The sequence below is a fragment of the Kryptolebias marmoratus genome, linkage group LG19 (assembly GCF_001649575.2).
Source record: "Kryptolebias marmoratus isolate JLee-2015 linkage group LG19, ASM164957v2, whole genome shotgun sequence".
Lineage (NCBI taxonomy): Eukaryota > Metazoa > Chordata > Actinopteri > Cyprinodontiformes > Rivulidae > Kryptolebias > Kryptolebias marmoratus.
The window spans coordinates 12,128,581-12,155,083 of record NC_051448.1 but is presented as its reverse complement, the minus strand read 5'-3'; the positions used below and the strand labels follow the sequence as shown (position 1 = coordinate 12,155,083).

The 26,503-nt window shown below is 40.4% G+C and overlaps 1 protein-coding gene across 11 annotated transcripts in view; it reads left to right on the top strand.

Annotated features, from left to right (window-relative positions):
* The window catches only part of eya4 (EYA transcriptional coactivator and phosphatase 4), a 51,835-nt gene that overhangs the window by 19,699 nt on the left and 5,633 nt on the right, over positions 1–26,503 (top strand). For 9 of the 11 annotated variants that reach the window (XR_005234506.1, XM_025008345.2, XM_025008344.2 and 6 more), the window contains 11 exons: positions 9,002–9,051; positions 11,507–11,628; positions 15,936–16,019; positions 16,628–16,705; positions 17,276–17,342; positions 17,437–17,579; positions 18,929–19,072; positions 19,205–19,287; positions 20,861–21,032; positions 22,158–22,291; positions 22,512–22,595. Coding sequence is in view for 10 of the 11 variants with exons in the window: in XM_025008345.2 (XP_024864113.1) it covers positions 9,002–9,051; positions 11,507–11,628; positions 15,936–16,019; positions 16,628–16,705; positions 17,276–17,342; positions 17,437–17,579; positions 18,929–19,072; positions 19,205–19,287; positions 20,861–21,032; positions 22,158–22,291; positions 22,512–22,595 (1,161 nt within the window). In the remaining variant the exon portion in view is untranslated. Of the gene's footprint in view, positions 1–5,641; positions 5,983–9,001; positions 9,052–11,506; positions 11,629–15,935; positions 16,020–16,627; positions 16,706–17,275; positions 17,343–17,436; positions 17,580–18,928; positions 19,073–19,204; positions 19,288–20,860; positions 21,033–22,157; positions 22,292–22,511; positions 22,596–26,503 lie in introns of those variants that run through there. The other 2 variants (XM_017427293.3, XM_037981528.1) reach the window with 2 other exon arrangements.

Sequence of the window (26,503 nt, the reverse complement as noted above, 5' to 3'; positions counted from 1 at the left end):
ATCACCCTCATCAGATTAACTGAGGAGGGGCAGTTGAGGCCAAATGCACAATTAACAGCGCGTAACCAGTGCCCACTCACACACACACCCATACAGCCACACACACATCCATCAATGACTTTTCATTTATGTCCATTGAGTAAAGCTGCATTAAATTGTGTCTGTGATCCCCTGACTCCCCGAGACAATAAGGAGCCAATTTAAACAGAAAGTATGAAGACCACCAGTGCAGTGAGTAGGATGAGGAGTCCTCCTCCGCTGGACTTCACACATGTGGATTTACTGCAGGCTGACGAAATAAAAAGAATTTGTGAGATGAATTACTAAAAGGTCTGCAGCGTTGCATGTCAACAAAAGCACAGATACGGCTTTATAATTAGAGAAAAGTTGTGGAAGCGTTCCAACAGATTCCAATAAATGTTTAGTTGAACTTTGACCGATGAGGGTAGTTTCTCACTGGACTATTGGAGATGAGTTGGTGACTCAAAATTGAAAGAAAATAGATTTTGAGCTGTAGTCTCACTGAATTTCGAAGGGTTGCACCCAGCACGCTGTGCAGACACATTTTTAAAAAATCTTTAAAATTACAGACCATTTTTGGGTGCATGGCTTGCAAAACTGTGTTCTTGGCCAAGCTCATTATGTAGTCGTCCACTTCCGCCCACATTGTACCAACCTTGGCTCGTTTTCTTTTTACCTACCTTGGCAGCCGCTTACACATTTATGATTCAATCTACTGGAGGACGCTTTTAAAACAAAAAACAGACAGATTTGGACCAGTTTTTCAACCAGAGCGCCATGCGTGAGTTGAAATACAGCTCAGTTCCACAATTCAGGCGGGTTTGAGAGGAGTTGGAGACACCTGCAATGATTCTGTGTTTATTTTGAGAAAATTTCTGTTGCACAAATTTCTCGAACAAGTTCAAAGCTCCTATGACAGGGCTGCACGCAAGGAAACTGAGAAGCACCGCGAACGTCTCGATACAACCTGGAGACATTCAGGTGACTCCCTTCACGAATGCCGTTTGCCGTCTAGTCTCGCAGCCCAGTGAGATACCGCCTTAAGTAAGGAAAAGCACAGAAAGCGAGCAATGCCATTTACCTAGTTCACCTGAACGCCTCCTCCTCTTTTCCCTGCTCCACAGACTCACCTTGTTCTTTCCTTTCACTCCCTGACTTTTTTTTTTTTTTGTCTTTTATAGCGTCCTACTATCGCTGAAAAGGAGGCATTTTTGGAGGCATAAAGAGACGGATAGACTTACACCTCCCAGGGTGGGGGAACTTGACGGAGGGGGAGGTGGGTGTAGGCAGAATAGAGGAAGAGGGGGGCTGGAGGGAGGAGGTTCAGCACAATGTATTTTACATGAAAGGAAGGGGATAAAGTTACCACACTGATAACTACTCATACAAATGGGGACAGCAGAGAGCTTTGAGCAGGGGACAGGTAAACGAGTGAGCTTTGTGTGTGTGTTGGTGAGTGTGTGTCTTTGTGCAGGAAAAAAAAGAGAATTTAGATTATGGAGGAAGATGGCGCTTGTGTTTTTATGATCAACATCCTACAGAAGTCTGTTTTGTGGTTGACACATAAGTCACAGAAATTAATGGAAAACTACGGTGCATAGTTTTATGCTGCGTGCCATACTTCTATGACCAACACTAACGTTTGTCATATCATCTGCAGAAAAAGCAACTTAAATCCTGTGGGGTTTTTTAGACAACTAAAATGTATATAAACTATCAATACAATAAACAATAGGCACATACAATCGTACATTAGAAGGAAGGAATATCAAGCTTAGTAGCTAACACTAATGCAAGCTAGAAAGCGAGGTTAGGGTAGCAGTTTCATTTCGGCGCTCACTTTCATGATGTATGTAGATTAAGAAAAGACCCTACAATGTACAACATGTTCGCGAACAAAATAATGTTAATATCTTTGTTTAAACAGAATGGGTGTAATATTTATAATGATGCCAATTTCAGGCCACATTAGAGGATGTTTGTGTTTGCAGTTAAATAAGGCTAGCATTCTGGGAACACATATTGTTTGCCTTTTTGCATTTTAATGTTTTAAACAACCAGAAAACACTCAGTGTATGTGTTGGAATGACTCTCAGCTTCTACCACAACACATTTTAGGTCAATATCTGTAAAATGGACTGAGGTAACCATCTCTGTGTTTGCCAAGAACCCATAAGCTTTGGCAGCCATTCATTTTGAACAAGGGTTGACCAAATGTTAACTGGTTGTTAATGTACATTCAGTGATTACTTTCAGACTTTTGTTAAAGTCTGTCCAGTGGTTCATCGGATATTTGCTAATAGACAGAAGAGCACACACAGAGGGAGGCGATTGATCTCCCACCTCCATGAAAGGTGGATAAAGCAAAGCACTGCCCTGTGATTCTGACACTACCAGGACTAACTTCTATTCTTTTTACAGTTAATCTAGTGAAGCCTGTGAAAAGGCTTATTGTCAGTCTTCCTAAAAAAATCCTATAAACATAAAGAGAAGTCTGTTGCATAACTAGTTATAAGGCATGTGTGGTTATATTGATGTCATCTGATTATATAAAAGGAAATGATAACAAATGATGGGGTGTTGTATATTGAATAGGTGTCCAATTTGGTAGTAGAATATTTTAACCTCTTTTTCTTGTGACTTTAAATTAAGGACCATGTGATAAAGACAAAAAGATGAAGAAACACACTGAGGTGCTTTGTAGTTTTAAGATAAGCTTAAAGCGTTATATACACTTGAGTAAATTATTTGTTTTCAGTTCTTTTTCATTCGAATAAAAGAATTGAATATGCAATTTGATTATTTTACACAGTCCACACCAGACTCTCAAATATTACTGAAAAGGTGCTTTAATAGCATTCTGATCTTCTCGTTTAACTGACTGTAAGGAAACAAAGAATCAATATTTCAAAAATTACAAACTTCTTTTTTGTTTTTATTGGCACATTTGCAGGAATGCAGTTCAAGAGACATGTACTCTAATAAAAAATGGTTTTAAACTAGATAAAAGGAAAAAAAGGAGCCGAGTTTGTCTCCACCAGTCTTGTTGTCTGAGTAAAAGATAAACGGCTGTTGATCCACTTTAAGAGCAAAGTTATTTTTCAGGGCCTTTCCTATAAGAGCAAGACACCTCACTCCTGTCAGACTTTTTTAACCCCCCCCCTTCCCCCCCCAAAAAAAAAGTCAACAGACACCAAAGCTGAATCCTTATTTTTAGTTGCACCAGTTTTCTGCGTTTGTTCCTTTCACTGCCCCATAAGAGTCTACGCTTTGCCGGTTTTGTTTTCTGTTTCTTCTTTGATTCGGCCTGTGTATTTCATCAGGCGCGTTTGGGGGGGACGTATCTCCTCCTCCCTTCTCCTCTTGCTGTGAAAATATTTCACCGGGGATGGTTTTGGACGACCCCCTCCAAAACGGGTCTTGCCTGGCTAATAATAAAGTGCTTGAGTTGTCAAGCGCTTCGGCAGCACCCTAATCTGTTCTGACAGCTAGTCCTCTACATAAACTCTCAAACGTCCAGCGCACATACGCACACTCGCACACTCGCATGTCTGCGTCCACTAATAACACGCACTCAGCAGACATTTGCCCTGATATATACACACAGGTCCGCAGTCAGTCTATCAATCAAGGTGTTTATTAGGGTTGAGGATTAATGCTGTGGGGTTGTGCTGCATGTTGTCTCTGTTCGGTGCCCAGTTCAACACAGTGGCCCTGTTCCAAATTGGCTCTGGCCTGTTTACATTTAGTACCCCTTCTTCGCTAATTTCTGTTGCCTTGTGTAAATACAGTACTACTAAAGCTAGTGTGCTTACTGTTACACGACCATTAAAAAAAATAGAAATAAAAAATCGCTCACACCTCAAAACAAGGTATAATATCTAACCCATAGTTGTATCTTTATTTTGCTAAAATACATTTAATGACAAATCCATTTTCTCACAAAACACTGTTTTATATCTTGATTGATTTTTTTTCTCTATATAAGTGACTTTTTGGCTTAGGCCTTGTCTTTACTACTCTAAACCTTTTTCTTTACATTTATTTTCATTTGGTGAAACGCACAATGACGTCCAAGGACCGAGCAAAAAAATTGAGTTTGTAATTTTGATTTTGACTTTAGCTTGAAGCAATCACAAAAACATTATAATCGACAAAAAAATTATAACTATTAAAGAAATATTTTGCCTTATTTTGCTTTAGGAGCGTGCTCTCTTCTTGTCTTGCCTCCTAAATGAGCTGCAGCTCCATCCGCTCCATTCAGAAATAATAACGTTTAACGCCAAGCACTAAGTTTATATCAAAGCCGTGTCGAAACGATGTGTCATTTGGGAGAACAACTGTCTATAAATGAACATAAATGACTGAGAGTGCACAGAGAAATATGTGACAACTTGAACAGGCAGATTAAAATGGGGAAGAGAGACCTGTGGAATCACATAATCTGCTTTAAAGAATAATAGAGCTCCACACGTATTGAAGAAATGTTTCCAAAACTCTATGAATAGTCGTTTTCAATATTCTTGATTAGAAAATTGACCAAAATAAATGTGAATACTGTTTTTTTGTTTTTTGTTTTTTTTTGATAGTCAAGCAGCCCTACCATGTCCCAGAATTCTTCACAAATCTACATTGGGAAACATCTTTCACTGCGTTGTGACAGCTGTAATGAAAACAGGAGACGACAGTTAAACTCACTAACTTTTTAACAGTTACTATGAAGACGACGTTACAGAATACAGTGTTGTCCGGTACCTTCTGTATCTTGCGCTTTGTTTCTTCTTCTCACGCAGTCTATTCCCTCCATGTTGTCACAGAAGCGCCCTCTAGCGACAAGAAGTAAAACAGCAACAGACCAGAACATTAACTGTGTTAACCTAAGAACGCACCGGGCGCTGAACTGTTTCCTTTCAGTGTTTCACATCCGAGAGCCTCTCCTGGGTGTGAAAAGGCATGCTTTTCAGAAATCTAATCTAACTGTGACATGATTTAACAAGTCTGCAGAAACCGTTATCAGAGTGGTGTCATTTTAATGAAAAGCAGGCAAAAAAATCCTCCCGATGTAGTTTAGAAATGTGCGCCATCGTGATGGCCAAAGTGAAAGAGTGCCATCTTCAGATCGAGGCAGCTGGAAGATTCGGTGTGTGTTTTATACTTCCAGCCGTCCCTCCAGCTGAGCTACACTTCACACGAGACACGTGTGCTGCCGTGTGGTTGAAATTAACGCAGATTGAAAGTGTGTGCTCAGGTGTGAGCCCCCCGTTCGCTCCAGCTGACACCGGGGAGGGTGTGTAAGTATGTGCAGAGGAGAAGGGGAGGAGGTCAACTGCAAGGTGTGAAGTTTATGATCTGGCTTGTTCTTTCTACTGCACAGCAAGAGATCCCTACGTTACCCCCCTGCTCATAGGATCCTCCATTATGAAGTTGTACACAATTTCGCTGTTTGTGTTTTGGAGCTCGAAGTATTAATGCATCTGTAACATTTCAGAGGGTTTTTTTAGGCTTTATTGCAAGCTTGAGTAAGTCTGTAATGAGTGACAGCTGAGACAAAAAGGAGGAGGAGAGGAGGAAAAAGAGGGGGTGGAGGCAGAGGAGGAGGGAAACAAGACGAGCGAAATGTTCCCCATTACTGGAATCGGGGAAGACAGCAGCTGTGCATGGATTGACCTCAGAAACAGACTAGTTTACATCCAAGGTCTCCTTTTTCTTGCCTCCTCGAGCTTGTGCAGAGAGGGGCGAAAAGGAGGGTCAGAGAGAAGGAGGAAACAGGAGAACAATTTCTTCTTCTGAATAAGAAACACCTGGAGGTGTAAAGGGAGAGAGGCAGGTAGCCGGAGAAGCGAGGCGTTCAAGGAGTTTGTGTTTCCTGCCTGCGTCTGAGGGGGAGCTGGTGGATCGGAGCGCTCAGTCGGGCTTTTTGTGGAAGTATAAGGCTGCGAACTGACCTGATTACACCCTGAGGTAAGAATGGCGCTCCGAGTCTCCGAGGAAAATGTTTCACACTCTACGGAAAAGGCAAGCGACTGCAGAGTTTTAAGCATTGTTCGAAAAACAATCTGAATTTCTAAATGGAGAAAAAAATCTGAATTTTATAAACAAAAACTGTGTTCTGAAAAAAAAAAGCAAAACTCAAAAAAGGCTAGCTCACTTTAGTTACGTTTAAATAAATTTTACTTCCATTACCTAGAAATGTACATAAAAAGGAGTAACACGGATCCTTTTTGTGCTTTTTATTTAACACCTTTGGGTTTTTTTCTTTGGTTATCAGTAAAAGTATAATCAATTATTCTCTTTTTTTATTAAATTTAAAATGAAATGTTTTGTTTCCCACAATAAAAGAATAGGATGTCAGGATTTTTCTACAAAACCTTCACAAACCTTATAGCAGTATTATTTTTTTAAGATGTAATTACAGCAAAAAAAAAATCAACGATTATCTTCAAGTGTTGAATTCTTTTTTTTAAACTGATTTTCTTATATTCTACATAAACCATTGGAGCGTTTACTCATCTGCAAGTCAACCAAGCGCATGGTATCGGATGTCCTGTTGGATTGGATTATTACAAGAAACAGTTCAGTTGTTTTGTCTTTTTTGCGCCCTCTTTTCTGCTTTTCGCAAATAAAACAACTGCTACAGACAATAACTTAAGCTTTCTGTGTTTGTCTTTTGTGACAAATTTTAGGCTGAGTGACTTGAATTAACAAAACAAGGTTAATAAAAATCCACTTCAGTTTAAATCTGACTCACATTTATACAATTACATTTATTCTATTGGTATAATTGCAACTTTTGGTTAAAACTTAACAGCATATTGTTCACTTAATTAGTGCTAATTACTTGGGGTGGATGTATTTATCCTTCGGGGACTCCTTGTGCCGGCCAGGTAGTGTTCCAGACTGATCACCCGGTCAGCCAGGTCAAAGGTCATCTATTTAAGTGGCTCAGGTGACACAGATGGTTTATTCAGACACTGTGGCCACCTAAAAGTGCACTCAGGCAGGGGTGCTTTGTTTCATTGTCACAGGGAAAATTCATTTCAATTCACACAAAGAGAATATTTGTGAGTTTTGCAATACAATGAGCGCTCTCGTGTGTTTTTATTTTTTTTTATTTTTCTGCTACACATTTGTATAATTATGTAAATTTATTAGGCCTTGATTGTCTCGTTTGCTTCATGGGTAAAGCAACTCCATGTGTTTTCCAGTGAGAACATAAAACAGAGAAAAACATCAAATTGAAACGAGGGAGTTGGATTCATAAACACATTCATACAAACAAATTCATCCACGCAGAATCATGGAAGCGGTGATACAAAATATGCAAACAATAAAAACTTCATCCAATGCTTTCACAAATAGGAGCATTTTTAACTCAAGGCCTAAACAATATTGTTTTTTTTAAATAATTTGTGATTTTTAACATGCTGCAAAAAATTTGTTAAAAAAGAAATCTACGTCCATCCATAAATCCTAAATTATCCATTTGGAGCCACACTCAAAACATAAACGTGTAAGTTTTCTATTTTTTATTATCTGAAACAAGTGTGTTTTTATAGATAAAGATAAAAGAGTTGGAATACTGAGGCAGGCGAAAAACTCAAAGGAGAAGCAGAATCGTAAAAACTTTTTGCGATCAAAGCATGTGTGTGTGCTTGTATTTTCATGGATTGTATTGAGACAGAAACAGATCCAAGGTTGTGTATTATTGTGTGTGTGTGTGCTACATGTGGATTGCTGTTTCTCACGGCCATGCCGTTGATGCCGTGACTGACAGCCTTGTTAAATTTCAGTAAAGCATGAAACGTGACATGAAAGTGGCTCATGTGTGTGTGCGTGTGCGCCTGTGCGTAAAGTGATCCGTACGAGGAGGCTGGCTGACCTTTGAACCCTGTCTTAAACAGCTAAGTGCTGCTTCTTATTCGCTCTCAGCGGGATCCTCTAATCAAAACCATAACACCACAAAAGTGTCCTCTAGTCAGAAATGTCCACCGAAAGTTTAGCGTCAGCTTAAAGTACTTTCTCTATACTTACCTATGATTGCAACAATTTGAAAATAACTGGAATATATGCTGCCTGGGTGAATTTGGCTGCGAGTGTGAGTGTTTGGCCCCCGTGTGTGCCCTACACCTTGACAGTGTGTTGACACAGTGATTATAGGGCAGCTGGTACACATTGGCCCTCGCTCCGCCCTGCATTTACTGTTCTAATTAGTTCCTGTTCCAAATAAGAGCGAGGAATTTTAATAGAGAACCACTGGTCCGCCGTCTAGCTCCACGGAGCCCCGCACAAAGGCTTCCAATAAAACCAGCCTGTGTGTGAGGCGTGCGCACTGCCGTGGAGATGCACTCGGGCCGAAGTCTGTTGTGTTTTCATTTCTTTTTGCCTCGGTTTTGAAGCGTATAGTCCCGGCACACAGTGATTGACAGCACCAAATGTCCCTCTCTTACCCCACAAAGTCAAGGCTGAGTTCAGTTTCGGCAGTGACATGTTTAACAGTCGCCACTTTGACCTAACATGACCCCAGCAGGACCTTTCAACTCTTAACGGGTTCAGAATGGCGTGTGAGCTCAGGATAGAGTCGGGTCACAGGTGAACAAGGGAAAGTTATATCCGTCACTTAGGCCACAGTTAGCAATCCGGCCATGAAGGCTCAGTCATGACGCCACAATTTATTAGGAACATAGTGCTTTGCTTTTTTTTTTTTGTCCAAATCTGCATTTTCTTTGAAGCCGGTTTAAAATGAGGTTTGTTTTTCTTCGTCTCCTGGAAGCGTCGTGAGCAGAAATTGAAGTTGTTGTTAGTCACAACAGTTCATGAAACTGGTGTGATGTGTCGGACTCATTAACGCTGGTTTATGGGGCTCGTTTATAACACACTAAACACAGCTTCTGATGGACTGTGTGTAATGTAATGTCGGTGTGTGGCCGTGTACGTGTGAAGTAATTCCCTCCACTCTTGTTTTTTTGTTTTTTTTCTGCAGGTGAAGAAACCGCACAGTGAATCTCATGTTCCAGACCCTTCAGACGCCAGGTATGCTCCTATGTGTCTGTCTGCCTGTAATATGGCCCAAAAAGGTTGCTTCCCCCCCCCCCCCCTTTCGGCATCTGTGTGTGTGTGTCCCAGTTCTTTGGTCATGGTGCTGAGAGGTGAGGTTTCAGTGCAGTTAGAAGCTCTGATGAGGTCTTCATTAGAGCTTCCCAAAAGCTTCAGCGTCTGAAAAATACACACACATACAAACTGAGAAACAAACAGATCAGGCTGTACACACACACTTAAAGCAGAAGATTGTTTGTCTGCTTGTTACTATCAAATATCAGAAAAAGTTGTGGATCTTATTATGAATTGTTAATTTTTTTGGTTCCATTTAAACATAATGTTCAGAGAAAAACTAAATATGAAATGTTTTCAGCTTTGATAAAGACTTTTATTCATATCATTGTGATTTTATTAGAAAGTTTACACTTTTCGAAGTGGGGATCTGTGGAAGGGTTATGAGCAATTAATATCCTACCTGTTGTGGATGGCGCTTTGAATGACCTCAGTTTGAACAAACAGAATTTAATTTTGCCTGAACTGATGAGCTAACAGCTAGTTTGAGCAAGGCCAGGACCAAAGTGGATTGCTGCCGTCTTAAAACAACTCGTAGAGTGTAAATAGCAGCAGCAGCAGCTGCTAGCTGTAGCACTTCTGGCAGGAATATCAGTGTTTCTACAGGAATAACCATGTAAAGCAAAACTGATAGTGGTGTAAATGTTTGCAAATTAGCATTCACATGAACTGCTAATTGTTTTAGATTGGATTTATTTATTTTTTTTAAGATGGGAGCAGTCTGCTTGGCCCTGATCAGACTAGCCATTAGCTCATCAGTCCAATCAGAATCAAACTCTATTTCTTCTCCTATAGACTATTAAAATAATTGTTTCTAACCTTTTTCCCAGAACCTCACTTCAAATAATCTGACCTATTTTTTTTTGAAGTCTTGACTTTTGGCTGTAGTTTTTTGTTTGTTCTTTGATTTGTTTTGTTTTTTACCGTGAACTGGTACATTAGTTAAAAAACAATAGTGAAATTAATCCAACTGTGACTTTTTAGTTTCAGGCCATAATCCATTTCCTCACTTCAACACACGGCACATTTTACTCAAATGCTGCATACTTTGGTCGAGGACCAGACATAATGTGAAAACCAGAAAAAGAGTTTATGAAACACCCACTCCTGCCATTGCCTCCCGAGAGGAGCAAAACAAAAAGCGGGAGACGGGTGGGGTGCAAGGAGTGGGGAGCAAATTGAGTTCCTGTTGTTGAGGAACAAAATAAGGGATGGATGAAGTGTTTCTGAAACGCAGAAACACAGAAAGAATTTCTGTGAAACGTCTTAACATTTGTCACATATAGTGGATATATTTTAGGCTTTTGTTTAAAGGGAAGTCTCAGCTGATGGTATAACAATCAGCAGCATAATTTTAAAATTCAAAGCTTTTCTCTCCTTTTTTACTTTTGGGCTTTTTGCGCCTTTTAGCTCATCACTCAGTTTCTTTTAGTGGCTTTAAAGAGTTTTTTTTTTTTAACCTGTCATTTCGGCTGTGGGTTGCAGTCATGTGCATCTGCCCGTAGCACTAAGAGTTTTTACTTTCAGACATTCACACAGATGTGCACTCTTTTCACTCTGCAGCTCGTGTCTGTGTGGTTCTCCCTCCATCTTTGTCTTTTTGGGGGCTCAGATGTCCTGCCTGTCGTGCCTGCGGGCTCCATGAGTCAGGGTTTATGAGCGGTCCGATCCACAGACAGAATGACTTCACATCAAACTACGTCTTCCACCAAAGAACATGTCAAACTGCGGGTTTGCGGCAACTGTGCTGACGAGTCGTAAAGTAGTGTTTTAGGTTGATTTTTTTTTTTTTTTTGGACAAAAGTTTCTGAAAACCTTTCACCTTTCAGCGAAAGTTGCCATGGTAGGAAGTAATACAGATCCAACTCAACAATAAGTGCTAATATATGGAACACAGACTTTTAATCTGTTCATATACGCATGTTTAATATGTTCAGATCTAACTTACACACACACAGACTCACTCTCACTCTATCATGACCACCTCGTGTGCTGCTTCGTCCCAGTCATGCATGCAGAGCACATTGTAAAACTAAAGCATGCTGGCAGGCTGTGGGTTTGTATTGGAGCCCAGAAATGTGTAAACACACACACACAAATGCACACGCACGCACACAAAACCACTCCATAAAAGAGGGAACAGGCCCACAGACAATGTCAACCACCTCTGAACACAAGCTCATCTGGGCTAACTGGTGCAGCGCAGCATGAGGTTTATTACTGACTGGGATTATGTGTGCTCTCACAGCACGTCACCGAGCGTGCTCGCTGGGATCCTAACACAATGTTTCAACAGCCTGTTGCCATTAATCTGCTGCTCATTCAAAAGTTGCACTTCATCTTCCTCTCTCCTCCCCCTCGTCCTCCTCGACGTTAGGTCTATGGAAATGCAGGACCTAGCCAGTCCTCATAACCGCGTCGGAGGTGGAGACTCGACGGGCTCAAAGCTGGACAAGAACAGCCTCGGCAGCCCCTCCATCACCACGAATGGAACAGGAGGTGAGAAGACACAACACGCTGTGTCGTGACACGGGAGTGTTACTAAATCATCAAATACTTTAACTGTCCCTTTTTCTTTTTACCCAAATTGTTAAACTTTTATATCTGGAACAAAAGGAGCCTAAAAACCCAACTTCCATATATTGTACATTTATTATCAAGCTAAACCTCATGAAGTCAGGTATTCCCACCGCCAGCGTTTGATGGTAAGAAGTCCTTCAAAAAAAGGTGTGTGTGGGGGAGTACTAATAATTACACTTTAAGAAAACAGTCAAACTCTATTTGAAGCCAGAAAGTTATCCGTGAACGATCAATTTGGCTTCAGAACGTGTTAAAGACACATCATCAGATCAGATCATTCATCACAGTGTGGTTGTTCTGTATCATAAAAATAGTGTACATAATACTTGAACAAAAAAAGCCACATTTTGTGAGGTATGCATTTTCCATTCTTTGGCAAGAGATTTGAAAAGGCAAGTGGGTTAGAAAGGCACAAAGACTGAAAATAACGTGATGCTCAAAAGGAGCAAAATACTTGATGCTTAAGGAAAATGGTTTTATTTAAATGATTAAATCTGAATATTTAATATCCAAATTGGTAAGCTCTGAAAGTAATTGTCTGTTTCCCAGTCTTTAAGCTTAATGTGCTGTTAAGTCAACTTAAAGAAGCTAAGTTTCTCTCATGGCTGACAAAAAGTATCATGGTGCCTTCATGTTTTATTCATGCAAAAATGAGTTCCTTCCTGAGAAAATTGCCCTATGAGTTCATAAAACGAGCAGGTCAGGAAAACTTTGAGCAAGTGATTCTTAGACTGCATTCAAGCTGGATGACGACCCCACTTAGACATAAAAATGTGTATGGTCTTAGTGAGAGCTTCAGACATGTAAAACAGTCCCTGTGGAATCCCCTTTACTCTTGTAGTGAAGTTGTGGTGGTTCATGATTATAATGGCGGCGCACCGGGGTCCTGGTAGGAGAGTGGTGTAAATGTATTCATGGCGTGGTGTGACTCTGTGGTCAAGAACTGGAAGCGGGATAGGTCACCGTGGCTCGAGTCTGGATCACAACCAGGATCACGATCAGGGCGGGAAAACACCCTAGTGCAGACCTGTCACCTGTGGCTCGGGGGAAGGTATAACTGGACATACGTGGCAGTAGAAACGTGCTGCTGAAGTACAGACCGCAGTGAAGGGTGCAGGACCGCATCTCAGAGACACAGAAAGTAGCAGGAAAAACCTATTTGGTGACTGATAACATCGTTGTGTTGCGTCAACACATCCCAGTCACATTCTAATAAATTGTGTAGATTATGGAAAGCGCAGTGACTTAAACGTCAAAGAATGAGCAAAAATTTTTAAAATTCTTCAAACTGTTCTTTAGGTCCGACTAAGATAAATCATTCTTTCAACCTAATTTAGGTTAAGGGTAAATTTTAATTTTGAAGTCGGAACATTATTGTCACAAAACAGATTTTGTTGCAGATTCTAAAACTTGAGGTCAATCAATAGGAGTTTTTCTGTGGCCAGCGCCAATCTTTAGAAATCAGAGCAGCCGATGCTCTATATAAACACTTTTTTTATTTTTTATTTTTGGCCAATATGTATTTTTCATTTAACAAAATTAAACAGCAATTGCATGATTTCAAAGAAAAAGACAAAATGTTTTAACAACCGTTGAAAGAAGACACTTTAAAAATGTATATAGGAGAGCATTCTTGCTTAAAAACAGTTGGGTGGTTGTAGCAGCTGCTGCTGCATCTTCCTACTTGGCAATTGATTAAATATACACAGGCATATGACTGATTGCCCATATTATTTATTTATTTATTTTGTAAGTAGCCATTATTGACCAATAATCAGGTTTTAGGTAGTGATAAACTAACTTTTCACTTCTGCAACTCAAAACTGCTTTTTCATTTCTTAAAATCATTTAGAGTCCAAGCACCTAACTTCCATCAGAGACGGGAAGTACAAATCTGGGCAAAATTATCTGATTGTATTGAAACAATTTGATAAATCATTAGCGCAGTGGACTTTGAACATGCAGAGAAACACATTTTGGGGACTTTTAGAGTGAAAGAATTACAGCTGCAGATGAGGTCTTCAATAAACCACGAGAGAGTGTGAGTAAACACACAGCAAATCACTTCTGCTCTCCTCCGCTAACCACTCGGCAAAGTGTATTTGTGTGTGCTTTGGAGTGTATGTGTTTTACTGCGAGCCAAAAATCCCACTGGAAACTATTTCCTCTACAAGGGCATTAAAGCATCACTGCTCTCCTAGATGTCAGCACCAGCTCGCAGTTTTTTTTCTCGTCTTTCCAGTTGTCTTTTGTTTTTTTTGTTTTGTTTTTTTATACTTTTGTATCCGTTTCTCTTTCTCCCCCTTTAATCCTTTTTGCATCTGTCACCTTTAATCCTCCTCCGTTCGTTCTGCCCTTATACAGTTTTGACAGAGCAGTTAAATGTCATAACCCCCGAGTTTTGTTGAGAGCGACCCTTTGATTGTGCAGGCACTTAGAAATGGTACTATAATGGAAAAAGTGAAGCATTTAGATGCCTCTACAGACAATTACAGAAATAACTAGTCTCAGTGCTCCAAATTAGAGCACATCAGATCATTCCTGGATGAGCTCACGGTTAATAGTTTGAGCAGACTGAGTCGGGACTACACGCACGCAGCCAAAACAAACTACATAACCAACATTCCCCTCACTTAACATCAGCCAACACTCGGGCCCACGGGCCATCACCATAGCAACTCATTTGTCTTCATTACAGCTGGTCCAGTGGGTTGGATTGCTCCCTGAGGGGATTAACGAAGCTGTCCTGAATCAAATGGAGTTCTCATATGGTCGTTAATAACGAGTTTTAAAAGTGACCGAAAGACACTATGTAAGTGTTAAGTTGTCTTCTCTCCTTCTCGTTTTTTTTTTTTTAAGAAAAGTTCAAAATTTTGGGAAACATCTTTAACGTTTGTTTGCATAGAATGGGGTTCATCTAATAGCAGCTGCAGAACAACAACAACAAAAAAAAACAAAACACGATGCGTAGAACAGTTCCTCAGCCTAATAGAGGCTAATGAACCATTAAATCTCATAAATCACATTAAATGGAGTTTGGCAAACTCTGGTTGAGATTTAATGAGTTTTCTTCCACAGTGGTTGCCGCTCTCCCATAAAGCTCAGGCTGATGAGGAACCCGGACAACAGTTGTTGTGTGTTCAGTCTCTCCCATCTCACCTGCTGCAGCTTGGAACTCCTTCAGAGAGCTCACAGGTGTCTTGGTGGTCTCTGTCACTATTCTGCTTCTTCGTCACTCAGTTCATGAGGACGGCGTGCTCGTGGTCGATTTACACATGTCCCATATTCCTTCCATCTCTTGACGATGGATTTAACAGAACTCCTGGGGATGCTTCCCTTGGAAATCCTTTTGTTTCTTTAACACCTGACTGAAAAGTACTTTTCTCTAAATTAGAACAGCCATTTGAATATTTATGCAATCACTTGTTTTACTCATTATAGATTTTTAATTAACTGGTATTACTCTAGAAAGTTGATTGCACTTTGACATTGAAGAAGGTTGTTTTTATTTGTCTTTTGGGGGGAAAAAGCCAGTTTATATTCACCATGACTGAATTACGACCGCAATAAAAGCAGAAAACATTCAAAACATTCACAATCAACTATTTTTAATAACCTTTAAGTTTTTCAATGATTGAACAACTCCTGGAATCTGAATCTGGAACTGAATTAGATTTATGATTTGGAAATGTTTTTTTTAGGTGATTTGTGTTTTAAATTGCTGCTATATAAATATAAATAAACTAAGCTGAACTGATTCCCCTGATTTTTAAAGGAACAGCTGTGGCATACAATCAGTGCAATATTTCGACATGTACAACTGGTGATAAGGCTGCTTTTGTTAAGATGATGTCACTTAAAGTAATAATCTAACAAAAAATGTTCATCATTTTTGTGTTTTTCACCTCACTGTGGTGGAGAAACGTCACATCTATAAACTATTTTCTGCAAAATGGCCATAATAATGTAATTTCTCCTTACAGATTCTGGTCATCTTATTGGTTATGTTAATTTAGAGTTGATATTTGATATTCGAGTACGTTTTTCCATGCTGAACAATTCCTGCTTCACGTTCAGCATGAAGACATGACCGTCACAATACTCTGAGCACAAAAGTGAAAAGTTGTACCTTAGTTTTCCAAGTGATCCATTCTGACCTCCTGAGCTGTGTATCTGGCTATCAGAGCATCATATCCTCACCACCTTCCCACTTTGCACCCCTATAGGTGAAAGCATGACTGTTCTAAACACGGCTGATTGGCTGCTGGGCTGCAGTAGCCCGTCTCCTGCCTCGGGTTCCAAGGACTATGGTACAGAGGTGCATGTGTGTGAACTCGAGATTGAAAGTCAGAAATGTAAAGGGTCCTGCTCTGTGTGGAAGAACCAGAGTTGCTCTGATTGGCTTTCATTTGCCGTGCTGTGTTTATTTTTTGAATGCCGTTCTGATTTTTATGGCAGCGTGTGTGTGGTTTTCATGCGTAGCAGCATTTGCAGGGTCCCACCTTTTCAGCGTATCAAATTTTTATGAATTTTCAGAGGAAGTCTGTAAATATCAAGGGAAATTTGCCTGAGGTTCATTGTGCATGAATGTGTTTTTCTAAACGTAATCATCAAATTTCATCTTTTTTTTTTTTTCTTATTCCTTCTTGGTATTTTCAAGCTTAAATCCTTTAGGTCATAGTTGTACTGCAGCTTGGCTGTGGTTTTGTTTAAACCTAAGATACTTTATAGCTTTAATTGTGATTATGGAGTTCAGTCACAACTGAAATGGGAACCCTGCACACCATTTGGCTCAAATATTTGGAACTGCATGGTAGCTTTTCTTCTCTTTATCCGGAGAGATTTTCTCACCGTGTTTTTGTGATGAAGAGTGGTTAGCGTCATACCCTAACGCTGATGTTTACCTTTTTACTTGAAGTGAAAACCGAGCCTTTGAGCAACAGCGATACCGTCACCACGACAGGCGACGCATCACTGGACACGTATGCAGGCTCAGGTAAAGCACATCAAATTTCTCAGCTACACACACACACACACTCAACTATTGTCTCAGTTCTCTCAAACATCACCTATTTTAGCTCGGAGGCAGTCCTGCTGAAAGCTTTAATTCTCTGAACCTTTGCCTGGCCTTGGGTTGCATCATCAAAGGCTGGCAGAGACACGAGAGACATTTTTATATTTGTCCTTTTTTTTTTAAGAGTCACACACAGCCATATTCTACTTTTACACTGAGAAAAGACACACACTGATACACAAAACCATTGAGAGAGGTTTACAAGCAGCGGGGTGTTTGTCAGTACTGAGCTCTGACATCTCAATGACCACAAAAAGACATTGTGTTTTACTGTGAGGCCCACTCTAAGGGGTTTCATGGACTCCCTACAGAAGGAACTTGGCTTCTCTCCATTTGAAATGCTTCAGATCATGTTTACTGGAATGGCATTTTAATAACAAACCAGAGGCCTCGAATTGTTTGGTTTCAGGAGTTATTTTATAAATGTGAAGTCAAACAATAAAATGCCAACCATAACTTTGTTGTTGTTTTGGATTCTTCCTCTGTCTTCAGTCATCACCAGCAGCGGGTACAGCCCTCGTTCAGCTCACCAGTACTCCCCTCCCCTCTACCCGTCAAAGTAAGTTTGGCCGCTTTCGAAGAAACCTTTTTGAATCCCCTCTGTACATTTTAAAGTTTGCCATTGGGTACTAACCTCGCCTCTGTATCCCCAGGCCCTACCCTCACATCCTCTCCACGCCGGCAGCACCGCCCATGCCAACGTATGCTGGCCAGCCTCAGTTCAGCAGCATGCAGCAGTCGACCATGTATACAGCCTACTCACAGACAGGACAGGCCTACGGACTGTCCACCTACGGTATCAACGATTACTCACTAAAACAGACACCGCTGCATTCACTGTTAACATTTCTATAAAGCAGTGACCACTGCGGACTGAATCTGGCCTCTTCCAGCTCATAGGGGTGTTGGGCAGGGTGGGGTGATGACACCCACGCATAATTTACTGAAGGTTGAAAGCAATGTGAGAAGAAAACAAAATATTCCATGGTGCTTTGGACATTTTACATCTGTTTTCTGTTTTAAAGCAACCCTGATAACAGATATGATAAAAATAGGCTAATTTAATCAGTTTTGTTATGAGTTATTTTACCAATTTACTGATGGAGTGAAACAGGATGTTTCTGGGACTTTATCAGTCTGACAGTGCACATACACCTGTGTCTTATCTGTAACCAGTACACCTGTTCCTTTTATTAATCACCACCACCAAGTACTTATATTCCTGTCAGATCCTCACATACAAAACACTTTCTATGAAGTCCTGGGTTTTTGTCACTCGTAACTGCTGGTTTTGTTTTTGAGTTTAAACCTGCTGCCTGCACCCATGGCTCCTCCACCAACCGACTCCAACTGTTACAGACAGCTTATTTATAATGAACAGCACACAATCTGATGAGGAACTTCAACCTTCCTTGGCTTTTTACATCCCACTGATTCTTCCTTGAATGACAAGAAGGAACTTCAGACCATTACTATGTCCACTTTTTGTCAAGAAATGACATCAACAGAAGGCAACTCAGCTGTTGTTTAATCTGTAAAAAAAATGGAAGGAGTTTATGGAGGAAAAAAAAAATGAGCCTGAATTTTAAAACGGTTGCCGTTGTATCTTTGTTAAACACCTTTTTTGATCATTCTAAGAGTGTAGTGCCATCTGGATAATTTAAAAATTTTAGTTACACATCCAGAAGGATTATACTCAGACATTCAAGATGTCTACCATCAAAATGTAAGGGAATACTGGACACCAGAAGTCCACCAGAAGTTGAAGCCAGAGCAGGTACAGTATTCCCACAGTATGGGTCCCAGGACAAGTTTTAAGTTTACCAAGCTTGTGTGCTGGAGAGTAGGAGGAACTTAAAGCTCCACATCTGTAATCCATGGACTCTGGTCCCCAAAATATAACATGGCAGCTCCCATAAACTGCATCCTGCTAACTTTTTGTCCAGTATTCTATTTCATGTCAGTGATTTCTACCAATAAAAGCAAAATGGGATGTCTTAGATTTACACAAACAAACCACAATACAAGGCAGACATTTCACAACCCATGCTGGTGGCAAATTTTGTTTACATTTCAGTAAAAAGCATTGTGGATCGTTAATGTTGTAACTTGGAAATCTTTTTTCTTTTTTCCTTTTTGTCACAGACCTGGGTGTGATGCTTCCAGGGGTTAAGGCAGAGAGCAGCTTAACCCAGAGTCAGTCTCCACTACAGACGGGGCTCAGCTACAGCCCCGGTTTCACCACACCTCAGCCTGGACAGACTGCCTACTCCCCCTACCAGATGCCAGGTCAGTTCACAGAAATAAGCAACTATCTCGCCCCCATTTCCTTTCCAACTCTGAGAATATTGATTATACCGTGATAGGACAGGTCACACTTACTGACTTTTCTTTTCCGTTTTTGTTCTCCTTTCTTTAAAGGTTCTAGTTTCACTGCTTCCTCAGGCCTCTACGCCACCAACAACTCTGTGTCCAACCCTGCCAACTACACTGCCACACAGCAGGTACTGGATACATGTGTGCGTCGCTTTAAAACTCAAGCGTTCACTTAAGAAATAAGAGAGCCTGTATCCAAGCAGAGGAGTTCAGGTATCTGGGAGATGGATCGACAGTAATGAGGACGTTGTTCTGGTCTGTGGTGGTGAAGAAGGAGCTGAGCTGAAAGGCAAAGCTCTTTTAACCAGTCTGTCTAAGCTCCAACCCTCACTTATGGTCATGAGATATAAGTTATGACCAAAATAACTTGATCTCGTACACAAGCAGCTGAAATGAGCTTCCTTCGTAGGGTGGCCGGGCTCAGCTTTAGAAATAGGCTCATGGGCTCCTCTGTATCGAAAGGAATCAGTTGAGGTGGTGTGGCCATCTGATTAGGACACCACCTGAGCACCTTCCTTTCCAGGCATGTCCCACCAAGAGGAAACCCTTGGGTAGACCCAGAAGTCGCTGAGGGATTATTCTGTATATCCTCTATGGCATGAGAATGCCTTGGGATCCCTCAGGAGTACATGGAGAGTGTAGCTGGAGAGAGGGAAGTCAGGGTTTTCCTCCTGGACCGGTTGTCTCTACAACCCGACCATGGATAAGTGGCAGAAACTAAATGGATGAATGGTTGGATGAATCATACAACCTTTTTTTTTTATTTGTCAAGGCAAATGAAACAATTGCAAGTAAATGCAACTTTCTTTTTATCAAAGCTGCAGGAGTATTAGAGAATGATTTTACTTTTACACTCCCTCGCAACTTCCTCCTTTCAGAGTAGCATAATAAAATAAAACCCCCTTTACGCTGCGACCTTGCACCACGGAAAAACTTGTAAAAGAAACAATTTGTCTTGGTGAAAGAGTGTTTTGAATATTTATCTAAGTCCATATGATGGATCATGTTGTGGTGGAAAATGCTTATAAGGGGAATTTTAATTTCTGGCTGATAGATGTGGCTGTTTATATGAAGAAAGTCAAGGTTCGGCCTTTGTGGGAAGATAAAGGGGAATATGGTGTGAGTGTGCATGCTTTTGTTGTTCATGCTTTGAGGACATAAATCTGTTTAAAATGATACACTCTTGGGACTGCTTGTGTTATGGGGACAAAAAGCTAATTAGCATCATATGTCCACTTTTAAGGTTATGGTCTGAGCTTATGTAAGAAGTAATCATGGTTATAAATTTGAGGATGCGTTTAACTGAATTAAAAAAAAACACAAGTTAAAGACCAAAAGGAGGGAACTGTGTCTGATTAAAAAAAACAAAAAAAAAAACACAATGCATTATATGCAGGGGAAGCTTTTATGCAGCCTTTCAGCTACACACCAGCTCTGCATTCATGCAGTATTCTCCAGTTTCTGAAGACTTCCAGGGATGGATAAAGTAACAGGTTTAGTCATAAAATCTTTCATGTCTGAGTCTTTCAAAACCAGCAGAACAAGCCTTTAATTGACTCAATGATCTAAAATACATATTACACGGAATTGAAGACTAGAGAGATGAGAGGAAGTGTGGCCTTTGTGAAACATCTCTGTTTTTTATTCCTACTTTTTCCTCTGCTGTCTTGTGTGCTCACAGCTCGTGTGTATCTTCTGCAGGATTATCCCTCATACACATTTGGCCAAAACCAGTATGGGCCGTATTACTCTGCCTCCACTTACGGGACTTATATGACCTCCAACAGCTTGGACGGCAACGGTTCCACGGCAGCCTACCAGCTGCAAGATCCCACCCCGGCCATGACGGGACAGGCTGCTGAACTTCACCCAGGTTCGTCAAATCTCCAGCCCCCTTACTCGAGAAGTAACAACATAGACGTGCAAACAAATGAGACTTTTCGGATCCCGTTTTCAGTCGGAAAATGAGGCAGTTTTGGTAACCGAGTTAACCAGTCGAGCAAAGACAGGAACTTCAGATTGTACAATTCCAGATGCTAATTAGGAGGGCTGACATATGGCCTCAGAGGTTGATGTTAAATCAAGTGTTGATTTTTTTTTTTTTTTTTGGTCAAGAAGAGAAAAAAGGACAAAACAAAGAGGCTAAACTCTACTCATGTTGTGCCCAGAAACCTGGATTTATAATCAACGTTGCTGCATTTTTCTTGTTTGTCTTTGGTTTTTCTTGGCTGTAACTCAGGAAGCCTGATTAGAGTAACTTATCATTTGTCCTGTCACTGACTTTTTTTTTTTCCCCTCCTTTCTCACTTCTTCCTCATTTGCTTATTACTCATCCAGTTCAAGTCAGTATTTTTATTTCTTCTAGTCACATGCTGTTTGGGTCTTTGTTATCCACCCCCACTCCTGCACTCTCCCTTTAGTCTCTGATTGAGACATAACAATATGAGAGCTGAAGCTCGGGGTCTGGTTCTAGTTACTGAGCAGCAGTGGGAGCATATGGCATTGGGGAGGGTGTGCTCGTATGGAATGTGTGTGTGTGTGCTTTCCATGCATTAAAAATATTGTATGTGCAGTATTTTTGCAAGAAGCATCAGATTGCATAACTTGTCTGATTTATTCTGTAGTTTTCTCTTTCCCCTCTCCTGTTAAACGTTCACATGTCCGTGTTATCATGAATCACTCAGATTAACAACAGTGCTTTTGTTTAGGTTTCCTGCTCGCCTTTAAGTTGATCTGTCATGCCAATTACTTTGAATTATTAACCTTGCCAATACGTCTACTCACTGTATAACATCTGAGTTATTGCTCTTCCTGAAGCGGACACGGAATACCTGTGGAATCAGCTCCAGCCACATCATTATGGGTTTTTTCTTTTTTTTTTTTTTTTTTTTTCTACAAAGCAGTGAGCGTCGTTTGATTACTTGTGCAGTTTCGGGCAGATTTCTGCCAAATATGAAATGTTTCAAAACACCTTGTCTGTGGTTGTTTTCACTCTCAGGGGACTTTGAAACAGTGCAGAGCCCCTCCACGCCCATCAAAGAGCTGGACGACAGAGCCTGCCGGAGTGGGGGGTCCAGGTCTCGCAAGGGCCGCAAAAACAACCCCTCTCCTCCCCCGGACAGTGACCTGGAGGTAAAAGACCGAAGAACGCGCTCTCACGCAGCATTTGGAGTCCTGACTGAATAATCGATTCAAATCTCAGTGGATATACGACATTCCTTCTGATTTTCCTCCAGCCTTCTCTCAGTAGCTTCAATATATAAAAGAAAAGAGCAGAGTACAGATGTTGCTGTCTGTTCAGTGGGAATATTTTTTGAGCGATTATTTTTTTGTTGTTGTTGTTGTTCTGCAGAGGGTGTTTGTGTGGGATCTGGATGAGACCATCATTGTCTTCCATTCTCTGCTCACAGGCTCCTATGCACAGAAATACGGCAAGGTACGGCTCCGTTTCCACGACATGGTAGTATTTTGATGTTACTGCACTTCCTCGGTTTATCTAAAAACCAGTTTAATTCAAGAAGAATGAAACTCTAAACTCTGAAATCAGACATAAAACATGCCATTCTGAGCTATATCAAATGGTGCAATTTGAAAAAGTTTACTGCAGTAGCCTTTTAGACATTGATATGCAATTCTGAAATGCAGGTACGCGCTCAATATAAACAAAGCCCTCAGCTGAATCTGCCGAAAACCACATGGAGCCTTGAGTCCTGTGATCGTGAATTAGGCTGTAGGTAAACAATGTGGCGGAATCAGACAAGTGTAGAATCATGAAGACGATGTTTAGGTGGAAATACAAGAAAGAATCTGATGCTAAACATGAAAGAAAAGAGAAAGAGCGAGTCAGATAACTGTCAAGAATAAATACTGCGGATCAAGCAGGGCGGTGAAGTACCATACGTTGACTGTTTCAACCTAATCTTTGTTTTTATCTGCATACTTTACTCACCAAATTTAAACATAGATAAGTTTCAATATACCTGAATTGTCTGACTTCGGCTCTTCCACGGACGTAGTTGCTGTTGACCTATTTTCAGTCGCTTTGACTCTTTCCGTAGATAAACAAACACATGTGGTTAGCATCCAGTCACAAATTTTGCTTTCAGATTCTCAATTCAACACATTAACTCTAGATGTGAGGGGAAAAAAGTGTGCAGATCTTGTTTATTACTTAGGTTTTTTTATTTATTTTTTTATGACTGGTCTTCATGAATGAGTTTCAGAACCCAGGAGGCAAAACCTGTTGAACCATTTCACTGGGTTCCTATGTGGCCTTAAATTTGTTTGTTAATATTTTAATATTTTCTAGGTCTTGCTAAAAAAAGAAACGGGAGTATGAAAATACATTTGGGTTTGCAGATTATTTGTCCAGTACTGTAGATGAAAAAGCTGAAATTGTGAAAGATTACTTGCTCAAATTGATCCCTTTCCTGTTGCTTAGAAACTGAAGTTACTTTCAATCGTAGCAGCTTCCATTGCATTTATATTGGAATGAGAAACCCTTCAGAAAGCTAAGCTTAAAAAGTCACTAAATAATTACAGATCACGTTTCACTAATGCACCCTGTATCTAACCTGTCAGTCAAAAGCTTTTTTTACTCGAAATGGTAACATAACTTTACAAAATGAACAGTTTTATTAAAGAAGATTTTCTAAAGAAGAAAACTAAAGAAAACATTTTAAAATGTGTCATTCGCTGCTTTTCATTATTTACTTTAGTTTAATGATATTTGGAGTATGTAGACAATTCCACATAAATAAATTTAAAATATATATGTATTTTCTTGGGACAGAAAATTGACTGAAAAATATGAAAATTTGAGTCTTAAAAATTATGATAATTAAAAATGAAGAAATCTTGATATCATATTAGAGAAATCAATTGCTGACTGACCCTAAAAAAAAAAACAACAACAAAGGAGCAGGGAAGAGTTTAAGTGTAGACCAAACATTTGTCCTGAACAGAATCCTCTTCCTGTCTGAACATCCAGTCCCCTCATCATTTCAGCACGTTAACAAACTGCCCTAACAAATTAATAAACTGCCTCATCAGCCCCTTATCCTTCAAATCAACAACAAACAATGAGCGCTCGTTGTGCACAAGTTTCCTTTCTCTCAGTGGATCATTTTATTACATCTGCCACTCCAGGAACGTTACGCTCGATTTATGATTGCAGAGTCTATAAAACGAGTCTTTAAACGGAGCGATTAGTAACTGTCAAAGCGTTCATTAGCTTAATCATTACCTGAATGTGCTAATTTCCTACTCAGGGTGGTGTTTATTCCAGTTGTCTCTGAACTTATTAGGTGGTCCGACTTTCTGACAAAGCAGATACTCTGTTTATAGTTCCTTTTAATTTGAATAGATCTTGGCTCTGATCCGGGATCATCCTATGTGGCCGGGGCTGCAGATTTTTATTGGGTGATGTCGTTTCCTGTGGCCACCGGCCTGCCTGAGTAGGGGTTTTCATCCCTGATCCACTCTGATGTTCTGGTTCTGTTTGGCAGAAGAACAAAAGCTGGCACAACATACACACACACACACACGTGCGCAGACACACACAGAGTCTGGAGCCAGACCTTAATAGAACCGAGAGCTCAGGCTTTTTACAAATAGGAGGTTTGTGGGCACCGGTGTGCTTTCTGTTTTGCTCCACACTTGTGGATTTTAATGTTTGGCATTTTGGATTTAATGGATATAAGAAAGGCCCTGGTAAGCTGTAAACTTTTCTCTGTGTGTGTGTGAGACAAAAACACACGCGGCCTCAGAGGTTGAGTCAGCTTGGTTTGCTTTGTGTTTACTGTAGAGAAACAATTAGTGAAAATTATTTCACTATATGCATTTTGGCTTGAGAGGCACGCCAGTACGCAAAAATGTATTTGTTGTCTTTGTACCCTGGAATACGATCCTATGTTTGTTAACAATGAGCAAAATGAGACTCGGAGAAACTATAAAAATCAGCTCAAATTCAGCATCAGCGTTTTTGAGCATATAGATACTGTGCCTTTATTTTCTGTTTGAATGGGAAGCTGTTGAGTGTAACGTTTTTAAGACTGGACCAAAACGGCCATCACATCATTTATTGACATGGAAAGATTATCTTTATTCAGACGTTGGCATTAAAGGTGGCAGGCGATACACATTTCTCCAAGTATGTGATAAGCGTTGTTAAAACATGCATTTTAAGGATGTTAAATATGGAAAACTTCAGGTGTGTTACGCATCTCATCTTAACCAAATGAAAGAACTAGTGTTTGTTGAAGGAAGGCATTTAGACCTCTATCACACCAAGGAACAGATTATATTGAGAAATGACATAAAAAACAACATTATGCACAATCCCATGTGATAGTCAGTGTATGTGTTGCGGATGACTTTCAGACATCAAATTTTAGGATAGTGTTTGCAAAATTGATAGAATTAAAGCCATTTTTGTGTTTTTTGAGGTCAGTAGTCTGTGGCAGCCATCTTGAATTGGGTTAGCAAAGACATAATATTTGGGTGATAACAGTTTTGTCCATGCAGATATTAGAAAAGACCCAAAAGTTAGTAGGTTAAGTTTTAGCAATTTCACAAACTTTTATGAAACAAACAAGAACTATGAGGATTCAGACCTAAAATAAAAGCTTTTAATAACTGCAGGAACAAGTTTTCATCTCATCTTCTTCTGAGGTGAGACTAGAGTTCCAGCTGCTTCTGTTTGGAATCACACTACTGGCACAGAAAGAACAAAACCTTAGTGCTTCACACAGACGGAATTGAGAATTGAGATTTCTGTTCGAAACCAACATGTAAAGTCGATAAGGTTCTTATCAGACTCTCCGTAGCTCTGAATAAGAGAGATAAGGAGGAATGATGTTCACATCATCGTGTAGTTGTGATTTTTCAGAACCTCTGTGATAACGGCAGAGGTGGACGGTGGTACATTCTGTAAGGACTGAACTGAGAGACGAATTAAATTGTTGCAGGAAGGCAAATGCGTTCAAAGTTTTTTGCGTCCTTTGAAGAGCCTGACACAACGTTTCTCCTTATTTTGTTCTTTCTCCCACTCAGGAATGCCGTCTTCTCTCCTTCAGTTTGTGCGCGCGCGCCCTCCCTCGCTAACTTTCACTTGCCTTCCTGTTAGTTTCTTTCTATTCTCGTCGTCTGACGGTGTCAGCAAATCGTGCGGCAAGCTGTCGACCCCCGCTGACCTATCACAGATGATGGTTTTTGCAGCTGAGCCTCAGGCTGGCAGGGCAGGCTGCGTTCTCCCAAAACACACACACAAGCCATTCACATACCAGATACACTCAGCTCTCTGCAGCACACACACCAGGAGACACTCTTCATTCCAACTCCCCC